At 36.3% G+C, this 22,478-nt stretch overlaps 1 protein-coding gene across 1 annotated transcript in view; it reads left to right on the top strand.

Annotated features, from left to right (window-relative positions):
- The first annotated feature begins 7,343 nt into the window (after positions 1–7,343).
- The window catches only part of IMMP1L (IMP1 inner mitochondrial membrane peptidase-like (S. cerevisiae)), a 20,164-nt gene continuing 5,029 nt past the window's right edge, over positions 7,344–22,478 (top strand). The window contains exons 1-4 of the mRNA XM_010004250.1: positions 7,344–7,488; positions 8,263–8,351; positions 9,270–9,396; positions 22,250–22,360. Coding sequence (XP_010002552.1) covers positions 7,384–7,488; positions 8,263–8,351; positions 9,270–9,396; positions 22,250–22,360 — 432 coding nt within the window. The 5' untranslated portion in view covers positions 7,344–7,383. The remainder of the gene's footprint in view (positions 7,489–8,262; positions 8,352–9,269; positions 9,397–22,249; positions 22,361–22,478) is intronic.

Raw genomic sequence — 22,478 nt, 5'->3', positions numbered from 1 at the left:
TGGCCTTTTTGTTCCAAGCCCCCATCTGGGAGGGCCATGGTGTGTTATCATATGGAACGCGGGGTTTTCTGTAATCTGCTTAGCTGCACTGCAGTTTGAATCTTTATTCCATGTTTGTGTAATTTATAATTTTAATGAGACCATGGCTCTTGTGGGCTTTGAAATATATTAAAAGCTCTTTTGTGCATATGCTTTTGTTCTTGCTTAATAGGCTCAGTGTATTTAAAACTGATGAATTTTTATTCATGGATTTGGATGTCTGGGGATTAACTTAGACTGAATATCATTGCACTCATCAATTGATGTTTGGAACTTTTTAATACTTCTATCTGTAAGTGGAGAAGAACTTGCAGAACTTATGTTTTGTTTACATAAAACAGCTCAGAAATAACAATTTTTTGAGCAATGAGAACATCTACTGATTGCAGTTTATTTTTACTCCATAAACTCACATGAAATACAGGTTGTGCTCTGAAAAAATAAGCAGTTGAATCCATGTGCATTTGTGTATTTAGACCATAACTAAAAAACAACTTAGGAAAAACAAACATTTTTGTAGAAAAATAGCAGTGACAGTTACACTTGATTTGCATTTTTGTTCTGTTCAGGTAACTTGAAAATGTAAATACTGAGCTCACTTTTGACCGTGTCTCCTTTTCTCTGCATTTTTTAATGGAGGGTATGCGTAAGATACTTCATTAGAAGGTGATGCTTGTAACTGGGAAGTAGTGATGAACATGCAGAAAGATTCTTGGCTATTATTATTGTTTCTGACAGTGCTAAAGCTGGTCTTTTTTGGCTTTTGTAGTTTTTCAGATGTTTAATTATAGGTTTGTTTTACTATTTGTGTTAAGATTTTGTACCGTGTGATTTCTATGTTCATAAACTCCTATGGAGTACTCTTTGATGATGGCATTCTAATTTGAGACTAACATTGGGGTTAAGATTAAGACACTTGTATTTCTTTGTAAACTGTGTTGCTGATAGTGTATGTAAATATGTTGGATTTTTTGGATGTGGAGGGTTTATGGTTTTATTGTTTGTGGTGGTTTTGTTACTTATTTTTTTACCAGCAAACAATCCTCTTTGTAATGACAAATGTTTAAAGTAAACAGCCTTTTTTACTTGTCAGTGCATAGAGGATGTATTTATCACTCTTCTATTCACTGCTTTGAGTAGTAGTTCCAAAAATACCTCCATAAAAGGTTCATTCACAGAATCTTAGGGGTTGGAAGGGACCTTGAAAGATCATCTAGTCCAACCTCTCTGACAAAGCACTGGGAAATGCAGGGGGCATGCGAGCCATGGACAACTTTACTTCCTGTAGGATTGTAGATTTTAAGTCCCTAATGTAAAAATCAGACTTTTCATCTTAATGAAAAGTAATTTTAAATGTTTACATACCTGTTTTTCAAGAAAGTGATTTTTTTAATTTTTTTTTTTTTTTTTTTTTTTTTAAATTTAGGTACATTCTGAGCTATATGTATTTATTTGACCACTGTCACACAGACGTGGTGCATTTCCCTCAGGCACTAGGCAAGCGACTGTGCTGTCTGACAGACCTTTGGTGTTTGTCCTAACTTTGACATTGTTACAGGAAACTGTTAAGTGACTATTTCAGCATCCCTCAGAGGCTCTGACTTGCCAGCTACAGCCATGCCTTTGCTCAGCTCTTTGGACTTCCCTGTTCAGCAAAGACGAGTGTGTAGAGTGCAGAGGAAGACAGAAGCCCTGGAATGCATCTGGCCATTAATACAATGTTTTGTACAGGGCTGTGGGATTGTTAGGATTTGCTTCCCAAAGGTAAATAGAACCAGTGAGAACTACTTGAAATTTGTTTTGAAAAATTGCTCATTCTTACATAGGTAGTCTCTAGTTGAACACCAGAGGATTGCATGATGTGAATTTATGTTTACAGGATTGTGCTGCCTGTCAGCTTGAGATCAGTAGATGAAGTAGCACTTGTTGGATACGAACTGTCAGTGCCTAGTAGAGATAATGTGGAAAGATAATCTCTTCCAAAATATCACCAAGGTTTTTCACATTTGCCAGAAGAGAGAAAGCTAACAGCTAGAAAAGAAGTTCTGCCTGAAAAGAAGTTTCTGCATGGAAAACCTTTTGAAAAGTGTTCCTTGTTTTGCTGTAGATGGCTGGAATCCTCAGATTATAATTAAAATATTTTAAACATTTTATACTTATTAAGTCCTGTATCTGATACGGTAAGAATCTTACCCAATAATCTTCACTATCTAGCATATGCAACATTAATTTCATGCAGAAGTTTTAAAATAGTAGTTTAATATAAGTAACAGCTCAAACATAAATTATTTAAATGGCCTATTCAGTATGCAGTTTTTTCTTTGGAGTTTTTGGATTTTTTAGAAAAAGTAATTATCTCGGAGTAACTCTTTGGGAAAGCCTGGTTAGAAGCAGAGAATATTAGGAATTTCTGTTAGCTAAGGAAAAACTGATAAACTATCACTAAATATTCAGTGAAAATTCAGAATTAGGAAGCATCATATAAAGCAAATGTGACTGGATTTTTTTGTATTATAGTGAAAAATTATTTAATATCAAGTCTAATAATTTGTTTAGCCACAATTTTCCTTGGCTGTGACTTCAAATTTTCTTTATTTAAAATGTTGGCACCATATGTTAAACTCTGTTATACAATGCCATTGGTTATCTGTAAATGATAAATCTGCTCATTGATTTCCTAATTTTATTATGTACACAGTTAATTGTAATCCAAGATTACAGCAAAAAAGATGTTAATTTCTAGACAACCTATGTACATTTCCCTTAGAGTGTGATTGTTACAGAAGCAAAGAATACAAAGAATACCGTTTGTGCTATCCTCACAGGAGCTGTCAATAAAAGATGTAATAGGGGATTTAGGAATCTGAAAATGGCCAACTAATTTATGTGAATCTATTTTATTTTGCCTAAAAAGACCAAGCTCTATTTTGTCTGCACTGCATATTGCAGAGCACAGGCTGTCTATAGAAAACCAGGCGGCTGCATATGGATAGTCCCTTGATATCATTCACTTGCTGTGTAATCTTATTATGCAAAGTTCTAATCTTCACCTAGAATGAATGCCTCTGGGTCAGAATATAGTCATATCAGGGTTTTTGAGGTCATGTTTTGTGATCCTTAGCTTATTCTTCTAAGTAGGGCTGGGATTTAAAGAGTATTCCCCAGACACTAGCAGAGATAGACGGCAAAACCTGCTGCCTTTTTGGAAGACAAGACCAACATGAGGTCCCTGGTAGGATTAAACTTGATTTGTAGCTGTAGGATTTTTTAACAGATGTATTATTGGACAGGGAATAGGGGGCCACCAGCACAGCGAAATTGGATCACGATTGGCATTCTCAGGGAGTCCGCTGGCTGCTAAAACAGCAGCTGCATGTGGATTTGACTTCTTTCAGGTGAAGCGACTTCCAGTCATTTGGAAAGGATGGGATGAAAAGGAACCTTGGTGATAATTTTGATGTCTGCAAGATTTAGTACCAATGTAATGGGATTATCAGTAACACCTTCTCTGCAGAAAAAGCCACCTGGCGCTATAACTGGCAGCAACTGAGAACTAATCCTTTCCCATCTCTTGGATGTCATTCATAAGGCTCAAAGTGATTTCCACCCTGCTAGCTGTGATTAATTTTATAAACAAACAAACAAAAAAAAAATCAAATTATGAAGGCATAGGCTATGCAAGGAAAAGAGAACAGAAGATAATAGTAATTACGTTTTGCGTGTTATTTGCTGCAGGAGATAAACTATACGGTTCTTGTAAAGCAACCAAATTGTATTTCACATGATAAATATGGATGTGGCACCTTTTTAAATCAATGTCTATATTCAGGGTAAAAACAATGTCTATTTCAGTGTAAAATTTTCAGCTACCTACTATATGATGATAGTACCTGGAAGTAATTACAACAGGTTTTATGCCCTTAATTCTGCAATAAGGATGTTTGTACAACAGAGCCATTAAGTTTTCAAGGGGCCTGTGACTTAATTTGTTTTATTGTGCTTAATGGTCTTAGGCTGGATCTTGTGGAGTTGCCTGCTGATAGCACTTTTTTATTAAAATTGTGTGATGTGGAAAAATGTTAAACCATTTACCTTCTTGTGATCAACAATGTGGCATTGTTTTAAAAAGTACTAACAAATACTTTTCTGAGGAATCAATTATATTTTACTGATGCTTAAGACACAGCAGTTGTGAGATGTATATTCTGGTTTTTTTTACAACAAAATAGTGGTTTTGATTGTTTTGTTACTTTTTTTTTTTTTTTCCCCTGGACTTACTCTTCCTAAAACCATTCACGTATTAACAAGAAGTTGCTACTTAAAAATACACGGATGCTTCCAGAATTGTGATTATTCTGTGGAATGAATATTAGATGTCTAAAGATGGCCCTCAGTGTTAAAAACAAAACCCCCGATCCTCTTAACTTACCTTGTTAGATTCAAACTGAGTATAATTTAGGTATATATATGTGTTAATTTGAAATTAACTTTTCTGAGTAGTTAATAAAAAGTCTTATATAAGAGCTAAGAATTTTTCATTGTTATCATGAACATCTGATAAGCTTGAGCATTAAAAAAAATCCACTGCACCACTTTTATAAACTGGGACTGGGACTGGTGAAATCCATGTCTCAAGGGTTAAGACTTTATGTGAAGAGAACTGGGAGCAAAATTTGAGACCTCTTCACTCATGTTCTATCCTCATGGTTAGTTTTATACCATGACAGCTCTAGCAGTAGGCAAAGCTCACTTAGCCCTGTATCTTCTTCAATGATTTACAAATCTCTCCCTCCTAAATCAGTTACTTGGAGATATCAGAGAGAAATGAATGTGTTTAGTGTAACTATTGGAAAGTACGTGTCATCCAGGGTCTACAGGAAATCAGCTGCAATCAGTTTGAAACTTAGGTTCAGAGACATAAAGCAGTTGTTTGTAGTTTCAAAATAAAGCAGTATTTAAGTTATAGCCTGAGCTGTTGGCATGAGAGGCTTACATTTTCTTTTAATAAGTGTGTCATTACCAGTTCATGGTCAATGTAACAGAGTGTTTACACAATTCCTTTTTACCTGTAGTATCCACAGGTGCCTGAACTCTATACTGTCTTAATATAAGGCTTCTGAATAGCAGGGTCTGAAATACAGGATAGTTACATAGTATTTTCTCTCTGTCTCCACTGAGAAGCAATGTGAGGCTGCCTTTCTAGCAGGTGCTGTCAAAAACTATTTATGGTGGACAAAAGATTGTTGTGGTTGTTAATTCACACTAGTTGTGCAACTCCAGTTCTTTTTATCACCTGCAACACATTTCTGGACTCACAATGCTCTGGCCTTGAGGGGAAGGAGTCGGTCCATCCTTTTCATAGCATACTGGGTTGAGAAGGGCAAACCACTTTTCTGGCTCTCCAGAAAAAATTCTGCTGAAAGTGCATTTTGCTTACAGCAAAGCTCTTTCAGTTTCTGCAGGGTGTCCTGCAGTGTGCTGCGTACTGCACTTGCTAATGAAACAATTAAAGACTTTTCTGTTGTGTTTTGGGTCATTACTGTGAAACTCATTAGCTAATATTAAGGATGATGAATCACAGATTGGTTTAAGTGGATTTATTCTGGAGATATTTTATGTTAAAAAAAGAAAAAAAGAAAAAAGAAAGTAGTACATCTTTCTGGAACAAGGAAATGAGGTTGATAGAGAACATTTTCCCTCAAGAATGGTCATCTTTGTTTCTTTATAAATACTAAATGCAAAGAACAAAAGCCACTTTTGACTGTATTCAGGCAAAATTCCCATTAACTTCTAGGGAGAGTTGAGCAAGTAGAGCTATGCACTTTTAAACTCTTGCATATAAATGGCAAAATTTCATGAAATATAGAAGGGAATGTCTTTATGTAATAATGAAGGAGGGTGTATTATTCACACAACACTTTTCTTTTTAAAGTACTTTAAATACATTTGTTTAGCAAGCTATATTGACCCATTGTAGCAAATAAGGGAAAATTTGATGTGGTTTTAGTTCATGATAAAGCTAATAATGAATTTAAGTGGGACAGGTTTCTTGCAGAATGTAAAACTTGCTTCAGTTACTTCAATCTGTGTTTTTCACACTTCCTTAAGATAGATATATATATATATATGTAAAAAAATAATAAAAATTGGGTCAAGGAAACATTTTTGTTAGATTAGCATTGCTGGACTTAAATCTAATTATCAGAGTTTGACTTAAATATTTGGGGGAAGGGGTCAGATGATATTTACAGTCTTACATGCTGCAGAGCTTATACCATTGTACCGTAACTGAGAACAGCCAGACCTAATGCCTTATTTTTATATGCAAGTGTTTTGATAATGAAAATCTAGTCAAAGGAAAGCTCTGCAAAACCTCCAGTATTCTTACCAACAACTGTATTCTTTTTCTAGTATAGTCTTACTCAGGCCAGCCATTCAGGACTCTTATCCTTAATTTTGTCCAGTTCTTCAAACCTTTTTTCATTTGATTGATTGTTAGGTCGCTTTTAGAGTTTTGGTTGACTACTTGATGACCCCAGTTTTGTGTTAATTCAATTTCAGTTATGAAATATCTTCCAATCACATGGTTCAATGCTTCTCTGTTTAGCTGTTGAGTGTTCAGTTCTAAGTACTAGTGCTTGAAGAAACACAGGGATTTAAGTTGCACTGTCTTCACATGATTAAAACAACTATCAAGTGTTATTTAATAAATAACTGCATCAGAGTTGTAATGCATGGTCTAGTCAGGAAGTCAAAGCCTGCATTTAAAGTTATGATTGCAGCTTTCCAGATTCCATTCAGGCAAACCTTGTGGAGGCGAGGATGTTCTTATAACTCTTTAGGCACATGGCAGGTAAGCCTGTCTGCCGTCTTGACTAAAAGAAGCCCAGCTGAGTCAGTGGAGGGCGCTGACACCATTCAGCCCCATTCTCCTCAGTAATTTCTCTAGTTTGGCATTAATTATTTTTCATTAATTTATTTAGTTTGGCAAATGTTGTTTTGTTTGGGTTTTTTTATTTCAGCTCCTGCTCAACTGTATCTCACCAGTACGCTGGTGTGAGAGGTCCACTGATGGTCTACATGGAAGGGTCTGCGTAGTACATTGAAAATGTATTGATTGCATTTGAATTGAAACAATATTCAGATAAATGTGATAACATCTTGGTTTTATTCACTGGTGTTTTGTTGGGGTTTTTTTTGTTTGTTTGTTTTTTGTTTATACTGTCCATCAGATGTTAGATACAAAAGATGGTTTTGTAAATGTTAGGTTGTTTGTTACCAAATGAATGATATTCTTCTGTTTCACTGTAGACTAGAACGAGCTGCACGACGTAACACTGTACCATGCTTCGCCATGTCCTAGGAAAAGCCTTTCGGTTTCTTGGGTATACTGTGCAATATGGCTGCATAGCACATTGTGCCTTTGAGTACCTTGGAGGAGTTGTCGTGGTAACTTTTCATTTTCATGACATTTAAAGGAAATAAAACTAGAATACTGAAATTGTTGTATGTGATAAGGCTAGTATTTCTGATTTCTTCATTTTCTTTAAAGCTTTTTCAAAGTGTATTTTTAGTAAATGTCTTTTTTTTTGGATGCAGGTCCACCCTTTAAGAAAGTTATTTCTTCTTTAGGCATTCATATTTTTTGCCAAGTTATTGCTTGAGGCATCACTGAAGCAAACAGGAAACTATGATTAAGCATTTTGCAGAGAGTATGTTTTTCCAGGACTGGAGTCCCTAATGATGCCTTAGGAAATGGTAATTTCTGACTCTGGGCAGATTTCTGGATGTTTTACTCTCCTTCCCCCTCCTTCCCAGTTCTAAACTTAGCAGATAACTGCTGCTGGACATAGTGGAGTTTGGCTGTGAGCTGTTCCTGCAGCTTCTGTGATGATTCACTTTTACAGAGGCTGAAGAAGGGGTGAGCTGGCAGAGCTTCGAGTGCTGCTTCTAGTAATTTCCTGCAGTTTATGTGCTGAAACAAATCCACAGGGGCTCGTAGCACCTAGTGCAGTTCAGGACCAATCATGAGCAAATTCCCAGCTGAGACTGAGGCACTTTGGCAGTTGCCCTCACCTTTTACATTGATGTTCCTCAGAAGATCTCACTTTTTTAGTTGTACACACCTTTTCTAATTTGTTACCAAATGATTAGAATATTAATGTATTTTGGATACAAGTAATTCAAAATAGTAATTTTTTCTCACTTATTTTTAATTTGCAGTGTTCTGGACCTTCAATGGAACCAACCATTCAAAATTCTGATATTGTCTTTTCGGAGAACCTTAGTCGCCACTTTTATTGCATTCGAAAGTATGCTCCTTTCTTGAGACTAGATTTTACATTCCCTTTGCCAGAGCATGTCAATAACCACATTCTACCCATCCTTTATTTTTCATGTATTCTGCTTCTAAATTGTAATTTTTCATAAATCTCCTCTTATTGTGTTTGATGGAATTTAAAGTAATCAGCACATACAGCCCATCAATCAACTCATCAGAAGTCATTTAGGATATAGTCTAGGTCACTTTAACAGCTTTGTCCAAAAAATGGAAAAGCTCCCTTTTTTTTTTTTTCCCCTATGATAATTCTATTGTGTGAATGTAACTTCTCCTCTCTAAGCAGTTTTGTCTTACTTGAAAACCAAATGGTCGGTATTTCTGTGCTCAGATAGGTTGTCAGCAAAGTGACCAAATGGTATATGTACCATTTATCAAATGTCATTTTATTACTGTGTTGTAGAGCACAGTAGGCTCGAAGCCCTCACCCATTTTCTTGTGGTCTGTTTCACTGTACAATCTAATGTATATAATCAGAAGGCAAAAAGTAATAAAAGGTCTTACAAACTCAGATTAGACATCTGAGGTTCCATTGGAAGAAAAACATTTGAACAATAACATTTAGGAACAGGGAATCTGTTCTGTTCCATATTTATGTAATAAAAGGATGAAGTTAAATGCTATTCATTAGCAGAATATGGCCAATTAAAATGCAGTCTTAAATGTTTCATAAATGGTCTAAATAACAAAGAATCTCTCCAAATGTACTTTAAAAACCATGTGAAAAATTACACGTTATAATTGAAACAAAAAATGTATACAATTTTCAGCAGAAGGAAGAATTTTTAATGCACATGGGTATTTTTGGAGTATACACATTGATGCACATGTATTCAGCCAAATAGTTTGCACTTAGACTTCTTCTGTTTTTGTTTTTGTTTTTTCCTCTCAGAGGAGATATTGTAATTGTGAAAAGCCCAAATGACCCCAAATCAAATATCTGTAAAAGAGTAATTGGCTTGGAAGGGGATAAAGTCTGCACAAGCAACCCTTCAGATTTCCTTAAGAGTCACAGCTATGTAAGTATTAGAGTTTCTTGCTTTGTAAATTAATGATTACTTAATTAGGTCTGTAGTCTGTATAGGATTTGCAATTTTTGGGTATCATCATTAAGTATGACATTCATAAATTATTCTTTCTTCTCATATATATACAGTAAAATGTTGTAATTTGTAAACTCTCTTTATGGCAAGCTGTCTTTCTCAGTGTCTTTGGTCTCTGTAGGAAGTGTAGGCAGGTATTTTTGCTCTGCCTTTTGCCTGGGTCTTCTTCCCTGGAAGTTTATTTTAAAATTCTCTGCATAAAATGCAGTACCAATGGCAGACTCAAGGGCTTATTCTTAAGGCAAAACTGTTTCTATATTTTAAACACTAAGAAGTAAAATTTTTGCCTCTGCAATACCTTTAAGGATTCTTCTTTCAGAGTTATAATTTAGTGCATTTATATATTTCAACTTAATATTTTTTTTCTAAGTATGGTTGGAAAAGTAGTGATTTTTTGTAACTTGTCCAAAAAGTCAGGTTACAAGATGAACCAAAAAGGCTCATTTGTCCTATGCAGATAAACTGAACAGAAGTTTGGAAAGATCTGTGACAAAATGTTTTCAGCAACTTCTTTGTAGGCTATCATTAGAAAAATTAATAGAAATTATGATAACAGAAAAATGTAGGGTTTTTTTTCCCAAAAGCATGTTTGACGATTACCTCTGTTCAGCACCTTGTGAAGACATGAGATTTTCCATAGGTGTTTTGAATCTTAAAAGATACTTGGCTGCCTTTTCATGATTCATTTCATCCTCACAGTTAGAGTTAAGAAGAAATAACATATACAAATACCCCAGTCATGGCAAAATTCTAGTCAACATTGTGTCTAGATTTGGTATCTGGATATAGTCAGGACCTAGGACCAGAAAGGATATGATTCATACATTGTTCTCCAGTGTCAATGCAAGACATTGCAGGGACTGCCTCTAATGTGCCTTTATGATCAAGTGCCAGTACCACTGGAGCTTCTGTTTACTCTTGTGTCACTCATGGACAGAAAGAAGGGACCTACTCTCTGTTACATTTTGAAGGGGAGGACAAGAGCATTTAGTTTTTCTCTAAATAAATTGTGTTACTCTTTAAGCTAAAAAACCCCAACCAACCAACCCTGAAAAAGCCCCAACTCACCTTTCTTATCAAGTTTAAGAATGGGAGTAGTAATTTAGATGAAATACTAATTTCCTAGATCAGAATGAGCTGAAATGGAAACCTGAATTCTGTGTACACTGACAGAAGATGCAAACTGAGTTTCTCTTAACAGTTGGTCCTCACTTGTTTGTCTTGAAAAGGAAGTTCAGAGAATATTTGTACTTAGCAGGATGCCAGTCTTTCTGGAAACCCTGAGATAATGAAATAATATCCAGCAGAACAATTTCTGCAAGATTTTTTCTCTTTGATTTTAATTTAAAAATGTAGGCAGAATGAGAGGATGAGGAATGTATGAGTCCATTTCCTGTTTTCCTGTGTATTTTTTCCATAGAAGGTTAATGTGTGGAAATACACCAAAATTATGTGCAAGCTTTCTTAGTTCTGACATCACAACTTGTATCTAGGAGAAATGATCTAAATGGAAATGCTTTCATTTGTTAGTGCCTATCTGTTTTCTTCCTATCTTAAGTGGTTGTTGAAGAGGAAGATCTTTCCATCTGTTCAGGAGACACTTCCCTTACAGAGCAGTACATTCTCAACATAGGTATCTGCAATTTATGCTCATAGTTTACACTGGATTATTCACTAAGTAAATTGTTCTTGCCAGGGAGGGAAAAGGTGTGTAGGGACTTGTCTAATCAGATTCCTTATTTTAGTGAACCACTGTGCTATGCACTTTTTCTCTTTAGACACAAAATTCTTCAAACAGCAGCAGCAGTTGTACAGCAAACTGGCTGTTTGTTTTGTTGATAGTTCCTTGAGAAGAATTAACCTGAGTTGGGTTTTGGAAAAAACAAAGATTGTAGAAACCGAGGAAAAGCCTTGGCTAGGATCCCAAATGGCCAGAATGCTGCCTGGGGTGTCTAGCTGCCAGAGAAAAAACACAATTTCAGGCACTCCTTAAGTGAGAAAAGCCTAGAAATTGTAATGAGTTCTGTTGTTTCTATTATGCTACTAACTGCTTTTTTTAAAATGAGAAACCTCTGAAAGATACTTGACTGCAGTAACTCCAAAGTGTGTCATGTATTTAACACGCTGAACTGCTCAGCTTTCCTTGACTAACTTGTTTTCTGTGTTGATAGTGAATAGTAACTGCTGTGTTTGCAAACTTATTTCAGTAAATACAAAGTATCAGATGTTAGAAGTATTAAATTAGGCAGTTCAAATTAGGTACCTACCGAGTTAGCCAGGTCCTGGAGATGTCAGAATAAGGGCAGCAAAACATTCTCAACACAGGTGAGAGTGAAACCACTTCTAAGCAGCTGCTTCTCTTGTTGCTCCAAAAGAAGAATTGTTATAATTGTTTCAGTAGGAATTGTTCTGAGTCTGTGTTGGCTATGTAAATGTTAGTTTTGGCATATTTTACAGATTTTAAATTAGGGATTTTTGTGCTTAGAGGCACTGTCATATGTGACTCTTATTCTGAAGTGTAAGAGGTTGCTAAAATCAGATCCTGCTTCCAATCCAGTCTCATTCATGAATATGCTTCTCAGGATGGCTTAGGTAGGAGAATGGAGAACTCTGTTTACAGTTTGCTCTCTGTCAGGTTACACAGATGAGATACTTTATTGCTGCAAACAACCAAGCAGATTTAAAACAAAACAAAACCAACAAACCAACCTTCCAAGCTGTAATACAAATGAAAAATAAAGAAATCATACAAACATTGACAAAGCTGTTCTGAAAAGAGATACTTCAGTTGAGTATAAATGCAATATAGCAGTAGCATTTATGTGACAGTCTTTATAGTGGTATGAAAATACTTTTGTTGCTACACTTAGCTGAAGTAATAAATCATATGAGAAAAATTATTATTGTCAGCATGCACTGAGTGTAAGGCTGTACCAGAAAACTGTCTTTGGAGTAATTTTTGGATTACAAGCTGATGGAACTAAACCCACATATCAAATTGATTGGTATAAATTAAGCACGTGCATAGATTAAAACTTAAGTATGTAAGAAACATCTTTACTTTGGACCCATTCTGGTACATGGTGCTTCATATGCTAGAGGTTGGAGCTTATCTGCATAATAGTAATGAGGGAAATCTTATTTACAAGAAAAGTATAATTTTTGAGTAAACTGCTATAGTATTACAAAATTAGGACAATGTTATTTTTCTTTCCATTGCCTTTTTATTGACATCTGGTATGGAATATGAGTGTTAGGCTGGCAGTTTAGCTGGGCTCTTTTTTGGTTTTGTGCTCAAGGATGATGCTTATAAGCAAGTGTATTTACTGTAATGAATGTTTCAGAATGCAGAACATATTTTTAGTACCGGAAGCAATGTGGTATGAACCCAAAACATAAAAAAGGGAACAACTAATTTTTAGTAATGTGGTATTCAGACATAGTTTTGATTACTAAAATATATCTTTACTGATTTATCAATTTAACTATGAGATCTGAGTTATGAAGGTTAATAAGAAAATCACTCAATCACAGTAAATTCCTGAAATGGCCTTTAAAAAAACACCTGAAAGGTTAGTTTTCATATTTAGGTTTTTACTTCCTGTTTTTAAAAGTCTTCATACAGATCAAGGTTTATAATTCAGCATGACTATCCTATTGTTATGTTTGAATTTGTTTTAATGCCATTTACTTTAGCTTTAATTTCTTTAGTACCATATGTTCTTGTGCTGCATCTCCTATTTACAAATTGAAAAAGTGAGGGGTAAGTCATCAGAATAAAACAGCTTGTATGTCATAAACCACCAATATGCTAAGCCTTTGTGTCACTTAAACAAAAGTAGTGCCTAATAATGTCACTTAATACAGCTAGAGTCTGTAAATAAGGAACTGCCTTTTGCAAGTCATAGTGATAAAAAGCTGAGATACAAATCCATATCTCAGCAACACTCCACTAGTAATCAATCACCACACACCACTAATGCTGTGAGACTAGCTGATGTGGGGGAAGTATGTTTACCTTCTGCTAAAATGAGGTTCATTGCGGAGATGGCATCTCTGCATCCTGTGGTAAACTCCAGAGCTAACATAATTCCAAAGATAATGCATCCTACTGTGTTTGCAGACTGGAGAAGTGGTCTTGCACAGCACTATTAACTCTAACAGTCCTTGTCAAATGCAGTAAGAATATTATACAGATACTGGGAATGACTTTATGTAAACAACAAACTGTCTTAATCACTAGACAGTACTACAGATTTTGGATGTGCAACATAAGACACCAAGAAGTGGTTTGATATTTCAGAGTTCTCAGTACCGTTGGATAATCTCTTTAAAATATCCTAAATAACAATTAAAAATAAAGCTCTCAAAACACTCGGTTCTTTTTCCTTTGTCTGTAGTATATTAATAGCTAGTTTACACTCAGTTTAGTATTTCAGTAATCTGAGTTTTAACAGTTGATCAGGAGAAAGGAAATACCTTATTTTCTTCTTAGTTCTAGTTTTCTAGAGGCTTGAGAGAAAGTCTCGTTGTAATTTTAAGCAGCAGAGATGCTAGATGTCTGGTGGGAAAGGAGAAGTGATTTGGCATATTTGTTTTATTTGAGATATGATCATTTTTGCAGATCCCTCCATATCACAGTAGAGAGATTTAATGACTAGAGCCGATCTTGAGTTTTCTGAGAAGTAATTTTAAATAAAAATTCTGATTTGTCAAAACTAAGTTATTCAAGCAAAAAAAAAGGCAAAGAATTTTATCAGTCTATTTCCCAATATTTCCAGGGTTTATTTTGCTCAAGTGGATTGGTCTTTTTACCTTTGCAGTTTTGTTTTTAATATTTCAAGTGGCACGACTTGACACAACAGCACTGGTACCATTCAGCATAGCTTGTCTGGGGCCAGTGAGGTGGGTGGCCAGATATGGACATGCCAGCACCACAGCTCAAGCATGGAACAGCAGCGAGAGGCTCAGCTCCTGAAAGAGCTCCCACCCAGGTCTCCTACATCTCTTTCAAATAGCTCTTTCTTCCCCATAGTCTGAAGCAGGATGAGACAGCTGCACCGTCTCAGCTGGTCTTGAGTGCAGGCCAGCTACACTGGGCTGGGAGAGAGCACTGCCTAGGCTCTGACACACTGCCCTGCTTCTTCTGTTTAGCCAGTTCATCCCAGACAGAAGACCATAGAAAAAACTCTTCATTGATTTGTGGGGAAGTTGTTTCAAGGTCCCTAATTTCTTTATTTAGACCACTAGATGCTTCTGTGGAATAGTCATGGCTGTACTGGTCAGATTAGTTGAACCTTCAAGATTTTATCCACTCTGTTCCATGTACTAACTTCTATAAAGCTGCTCAGGATGATAAAACCAATTACTTAAGGACTCACTAAAGGTCCTGAACACAAGTTTTAGCCTGCCTATATAAACTTCACATCTGAATGAAGGACCTATTTCACTTTCTTCTTCCTCTAGATATACAAGCTAAGGCCTTCCTACTGCCTTGAATGATGAGATCACGCAGAGCTGAGGCCTGAGATAGATTAGTAGGGATTTGAGTCACTTCTGATGGAGCTGGTGATACTTTTAAGAATCCTTAATCCTGCTCTGAGTATCTCTCAACCACTGTTGCCACCAGGCTCATTAGCTAGATCACTCTGTACAGGTATGCCTTTGTCCAGGGCATACCAGTGATGCTAACAGGTTTTGTGTTTTAACCTGAGTTCCAGTTGGGGTTTGAACCCATAGGTTTTTTTATTCTCAAACCTATACTTTAGGACTGACCCTGTTATATCACCTGTTTTCTGTAGAAGAAAATAAAATCCTTCTTAATTAATGACTGCTGTGAGAAAAGTCTATGTCTGTGACATTTCCCATAAATGGGAAGCAAGTGCAGTTCCAACTAAGCAGCAGTAGCTACTTGTGCATTACACAAAGTTTAGAAGGAACGACAACCATTAAAAAAAACCCCATTCAAATAATCAATTAATGGTTTGACAGATTACTCTAACAGCTTCCCCAAATGTTTATTGAAGACCAACACTCAATTGCTATGCTGGCATGACAGAGAAATATCTCTTACAAATCCAAATCTGAGTTAATATACCTTAACTTCCCTGTAGTATATGAGTTAACATTGAAGGTTATGTGATTTTAATATTGGTTAAAAATTAATTAAAAAACTTAAAGAATGAAAAGTCTTCATATCTTACCTTTTTATACATTTTCTATGAAAACAACCAATGACTTAACATAGAAAATTAATTCATAATATAAATATTTCATCACAGTGAATTGAATTTCAGTATGAAAAAAACTTAGTGTTCATTGTCAGCTTTTCTCAGAATAATCTGGACCAAGGTCATAATGTATTCTTTTTAGTATGTGTATTTAAACAAACTGGGCCAAATACATTGTCTTATTAACAAGCTGCTTAAACTGTTGAAGAAGTAAAAGAAAAAATGTAAACTGTTTGGAAAAACCTATGAATTTAAGGTAAATTCATTCTGTTATATTCTTCTAAGAAGTTTTAAATTCCAGGTAATTCAGCCTTAGAAGATGTTGATTTAAGATCTGCCACACTGGTAAAGTTCCAGTGTGGTTGCAATCATTTCATAGCTTTTTCCAGCATGATAAAAGAAATGTAAATGTTTATGCTGGTATTGAAAATGCTGAGCTAATTAATTTTATTGGGTTTTATATAGATGACAACCTTACTATGAACAGCATTTCTGATGAGCCTACAGAAATGGTGCCTAGAGCAACTGGATCACTAAAAAAAAGTGTGTTAAGCATTATTCACTCTTGGTTCTGAATTAATACATAAGGATTAAGGAACAGTTATGTGAGACTTTAAGTATAGAGTGATAAAACAAATTCCCGCATTTCTATGGTGTATATTTTATCCTAACTAGATGCAATTTACTTAAATAAGGCAATTTAATCAGTATTTAGTAAATTTGTCATTTGATATTGTAGATTCTTTCATCATATTTCACTTTAATCAAGAAAGGTAACACCTGTGGTTTATTCACAAAAGCTTCTTTTGTTCAATGAACACCCGCAGGCCATGAAGCAATTACATTTGTTGCTTGTACCAAAGTAGGAGGCACTTAAATAGACCTTAGTAGGGATAGATGAGAACTTGCAGACTTTATTCTTTTGTCCAGCACTGAGATTAGTTCTTATCATAGCTCAAGAAGGAAGCCTCTGAACTGAAAAGAAAGGATGGGAATGATTTAAAGTTCTTCTTAAGTTTGAAACTTTTGATACTGCTGGAGGTGATGTGAATACCTGTGACCTTACGAAAGTTCAAACTTCATCTACTCGCAGCTGATTGTACGTACTGATGTTCTTTCACAAACACAGACTGCTTGGAATTCCAAAAGGACAGACTGCAAGAGATTAATGTTTATGATTCTCCATTTATTTATTAAAAATCCCTCTTTTTTTCACCGTTAGTACCTCTCCCTCTCCCCAAAGTCCTCCAAAATTGCAAACAAACAAAAAAACCAAACCACCCGAAATGCAAAAAAAACCCACAACCCAAACCACAAAAGCCTATTTTCATTTAGTTGTGTTTGGGGATACTTTTGAGGCAGATAATCTGTTAATCTTATTTGCAGTATATTAGTTTCCTAGTATGCCAGTTAATGCAGCGCCAGCATCTCATCTCTTGGTTTTGAAGTTAGTGAGATTACTCAAAGAACAAAATTTGGCATCATATAAAAAGACCAAAAGAATATAATTATTTGTTGATTCTCCCCCTTAGAGTAAATTAATGTTTTATGCTGGTAAGTATGCATCGAATACATGACCTGTACTTCAGGTTTGCCACCTCAGCTGTCCCACTAAGTTAATGAGAACAGCCCTGCAAAATTAGTTAGTTTATCACAGTAAAAAATGCTTATTTATCTGAGCAGAATCAGAATAAGCTACTGCCACAAGCTCAGTTGTTGTAAATGATCATCTTGCTCTGCTGGTCTGTACTGGAGCCCTTAGAGCCTTTGAGGGGAGAAGGGGGAAGGGTCGTGTAGATCAGTGTCCTGTATTCTCATGCATATAAACTGCATCTCAGATAACCAGTTCTGCCTGAGAACTGCTGTTCCTGGGAAATAAATCCTCAGATAATCTGCACAAAACCAGAGGCACAAGGGCTGCTGAGGCAAGGAGAGTCATCTGCAGCTGATCAGAGGCAGCGTGTTTTTGCATGGACCTACACTGCTGTGGAGTTGCTGGTTTTGCATGTGACCCAGCTTGTGAGTTTTGTGAAAATGCAGTAGTTGGGCTTGTGAGACTTTTCACTTCTTCTGGCCTATGTGTAAGGAAGAACTGAACTGCTGCCCAGCCTAAGTTAAATGCTTTTGTCACTCTTGTCAATATTTTTCATATTCAGACTCTTTCTCAGTGTGGTAGCGGTAACTGTGATTTCAGTTGTACTTCTGAGATACAGTTCATTTTGTCTAAAATCCCTTTAGATACCAAAATGCAATGTTGGGAATTCTTACGAAAGTGGCTTTCCCATTTACTGCCTTTTTTGGCACTAGCAGACCATTGATGTGTAATTAATGTGTAATTAGTATTGCTTTACTACAAACACAAGTTTTCAATAGTTACTTTTTTCTTTGGTTAAAAATGTATCTTATTCTCAGGTACTGTCCTTGCATAGCTCTGAGGCATCAAAATCATCACTGTACTCAAAACCTGCATGTTTCCACAAGTTAACTCTTTCTAAAGGAGCTCAAAGTTAACTTTATTCAATGTGCATAAACCCACTGGTGTCAGTGATGTGGTCTAGGAATAACTTGGTGCACAAACCCTTGAATGATTCTGGCTTTAGCCTTTATTGCAAAGAGGTGTAAACAGCTTTTTTTTTTTTTTTTAATTAATGATTATGGCCTGTCACTGGTATTTGGTTTTAGATTTTCATGTAGTTCATGTGATTTTTTACTGCTTGTCTTAATTCTAGGTTGTAGGGAAGTGCCTAGATACAGGCATGGTACAAAGGTATTACACTGTATTATCTCTAGATGAATCATACATTGTGACACTACTCTTCACGACCAATTAGGGCCCTGTCATACCTTCCATAAAAGTTACCATAAGTGGTGAATTTCAGGGTATAGGGATATACTTTATTGCAAATGTTCTATCTGGAATGCCAACAATGAACATCTTGTCTAGACAAGTAATTATTAGAGTATTAGAAGTAAAAAATTATATGCCACAGAATTTTTTATACTTTTGGAGCCTGGAAGAAAGATGGGAAGGTTTAGAAGTGTTTGGATATACTCCTGTTAATGAGTGGGTTGTTATTTCACACAGGAACAGATGAGCTTTGTGTTTTGCCTGTGAACTGGGGAAAGTGAGAAAGCATGGGGACTGGTTAAGTAGAAGGGGAGCTGGAAGTGTCCCATGTATGAAACAGTAGTAGAGTGCAAAGTGACACTTTCTCAGAAATGGAAAATGTTAGTGTGGGTTTGCTGGTTTATTTCATTTTAAAAACCCAACAAATTCTTTCATAGTAATTCATGCTTCTCCTTTTTCTATATTTGCTGAAATATTCTTTCAAAGTCACAGTAGTTTGATTTGTGCTTTGTAGTTCTGGTAGATGGTGGACAGGAGAGTTTGCACCAGGAAGGTCGGAATGCTCCTATGTGTTGTAATATGCACCTGAAAAACAAACTCATGTAAGATGTGGGCACAGTAAATGCTTTAGGTGGGTATACCATGATTAAGTGAAGATGAATATCTAACTAGCCTAACAGTTGCTTATGGACATGCTATGTAGGCTGTACATCACAAAATTTTTGAGGGAAATAGGCTTGTACATTCTCAAATAGAGACCTGTTAAAATTGTCTGTCCACACGTGCTGAGGTGTATATTCTCCACAGGTCGTTTGAGTCTGGATAGAAATTGTATTATTTATTTGAAATTGGCTTCTGGTTTGTTATTTTGTTTGCAAAGCTGCTTGGGGAGAAGGAGGGCCAAAGACATCTAGGTGAAACCAACTGGCTTGCACAGAGAACCCACTCCACTTCCACACCCACTCCAGCAATCTGATAAGCCTACAAAAAAAGAAAGGTGGCAAACAAGCTGAAAATGGAATTGCTGTATTGAAGGACTGGGAGAATAAGTAAAGGACCTTGATAGAACTAGCAGAACAGTTTAAGACAAACAAGGTGGCATCCCTTTACACTGTAGGCTGTGAAAGGACACAGGGTCAGTAGGTTTCAGAAGGGTTTAGACATATTGCTGGTCTATAGGTTCACATATACCTCGATGACATAGATGGTGGGATCAAGTGCACCCTCAGCAGATTTGCAGCTGACACCAAGCTGAGTGGTTTGGTTGACACAACTGAAGGACGGGATGCCATCCAGAGGGACCTGGACAAGCTTGAGAAGTGGGCCCATGTGAACCTGAGGAGGTTCAAGGCCAAGTGCAAGGTCCTGTATCTAGGTTGGGCCAACCCCCAATATCACTATATGCTGGGGGATGAAGGGATCGAGAGCAGCCTTGTGGAAGACATTGGGAGACTGGCAGATGAGAAGCTGGACATGAGACAGCAATGTGTGCTTGCATCCCAAAAAGCCAAGCACATCCTGGGCTGCATCAAAAGAAGCATGGCCAGCAGGTCAAGGGAGGTGATTCTCCCCCTCTATTCTGCACTTGTGAGACCCCACCTGGAGTACTGTACCTAGCTCTGGAGGAAAGACAGGCATCTTTTGGAGTGGGTCTGGAGGAAGGACACAAACATTATCAGAAGGCTGGAAAACCTCTCCTATGAGGAAGAGTTGAGAGAGTTGGGGTTGTTCAGCCTGGAGAAGAGAAGGCTCCATGGAAACCTTATTGTGGCCTTTCAATAACAGAAAAAGCCTGTAGTGATAGGGCAGGGGGTAATGGTTTTAAACTAAAAGAGGGTAGATTCAGACTAGATATAAGGAATAATTTTTTTTATTATGAGGATATTGAAATACTGGAGCACATTGCCCAGAGAGGTGGTGGATGCCTCATCCTTGGAAAGATTAAGGTCAGGTTGTAGGGCTCTGAGCAACCTGATCTACTTGAAGATGTTTCTGCTCATTTTGGGGTGGGCTGGACTAGATGACCTTTAAAGGTCCTTTCCAACCCAAACCATCCTGTGATTCCATATATATTCTCAAATTATGAGCCAGGGATGTGCCTTGTAACATGTCTAAAGCACCTATCCTGGATACCAAGGAATACAGGGAAGTGGGTGATAGAAAATGGACAGGCTTATGCATGCTTGTGATGATCACCATCTCTCTTTGCCACTGTTGGAGACAAACTGTTGATTCTGAATCCGTAGCTTATACATTTGCTCATCAGAGGGACTGCTGGGTAGTGTGCTGTGTCTGTGGGAGCATGACTGAGCAAGAGGCTAAAAGTTTTATTTAAAGACAAGGTTCCCAATAACTGTTACCTAGCCAGATACCTGTAAGTACCAACAATTATACTTCAGCTGCATTTTCCTCAAATGTTTGTGTGTGGGAACCTGGTTTTATTCTTAATCGTTTGTAACCAAACTTTACTACTAGAGTGGTATTTCATTTTAGTCTTGTATATATGTAGATCCCTGTATTTATGGGTCCATGTGACTTTATTTCTAAAACATTCATGTTTATACTGCTCAAACTCTTGAGTTACATTTGAAATTGTGTTTTTAAAATGTTGTTTCTGTATTTGTTTCTCAGAATTGTGTCCATAGTCATGTTTCAAGTGCATCTTTGGTTTAGGAAAAATGTATGTTAACTTGAAGTCCACATTAAATATTATCTAGATTGAGAATATGTTGCTACTTTCAACTTTGCAGCCTTGTTTAGTATTTTAGAAGCAAAAACAGGTTAGAAAAATAAAAATAAGTATTTTATTTGGTAACTTGTAAGAGGTTATCTGTATCTGAAATGTATTTTTAAAAATATCTCGAAGTTGTGTTGTATATTCCAAGCAGAAATCTTAGTTTAAAATGTATAGTAGCCACTTTTTAATGTATTAAAGCTTTATTCTTATTTAGGTAATTAATGCAGTTATGTTGCAATTTCTGATTTTGGCACTGAGTCAGTCAGTGAATGCCATAAATCTATGGTATGTAATACAGTTAATGCATCAAATATATATATTTGTGCAATGAAAGGTCTTTGTCATATAGTATAAGGTCACCATCATTAATTTTCAAATTATAAAAAGGGATTTGCTGTTTTGTGATCGTCATTATTGCAATATAATGTGTTGTGGATTCTGCCTGCACATAGAATGAACTGTGATCTTAATTAGAACTTTGACAAGCCTACTCCGATAAAATGATGAGATTATTCGTAATTGATGTCACAATCAATTACCAGTTAGTTCATCATGAATCTACTAACAGGTCTAGCCTTGGTGCTGGCCCCAGGATGTTGATGAGTGTGTGGCTGCCCTGTTCATGCTGTTACTGCGACAGGAGGGCAGATTTTCAGTCAACATCCTAATGACCTCTTTTGAAGTCTATTAAATTAATGACCCTGTCACATTGCTCTAACCTCTTACATCTTCATTTTGGATTTTTTGTTGCAAACCATTGTTTTTTGAGCACATGATAGAGCAGATACTTTGGAGCACTCCTTCTCATCCCTCCAAATCTGGCACTATGTCTTACTAGATTCAATAAAAAATTAGTTCATTACACAGTCATGAAATCAGAACACAGAAATCAGAAAATACATTGTAAGGCAAACTATGCTTAATACCATTCTTTTACATTTCAATCTCATTTAGGTGCCTAAAGGACATGTTTGGCTAGAGGGTGATAATCTCAGGAATTCTACAGATTCCAGGTGCTACGGGCCTGTTCCTTATGGACTGATAAGAGGACGGATTTGCTTTAAGGTATATATATTTATAGTATCTAAAAATAGTCACATTCATGCATTTTTAATGCCTGGATGTTAGGTATTAAAATTTGGCTCCTTAACTGTCTGGCCAAAGCAAATGTGAAGGAAAGAGT

Source organism: Chaetura pelagica, unplaced genomic scaffold (assembly GCF_000747805.2).
Source record: "Chaetura pelagica isolate M959 unplaced genomic scaffold, ChaPel_1.0 scaffold119, whole genome shotgun sequence".
Classification (NCBI taxonomy): domain Eukaryota; kingdom Metazoa; phylum Chordata; class Aves; order Apodiformes; family Apodidae; genus Chaetura; species Chaetura pelagica.
This window is presented reverse-complemented; position numbering and strand designations above follow the sequence as displayed.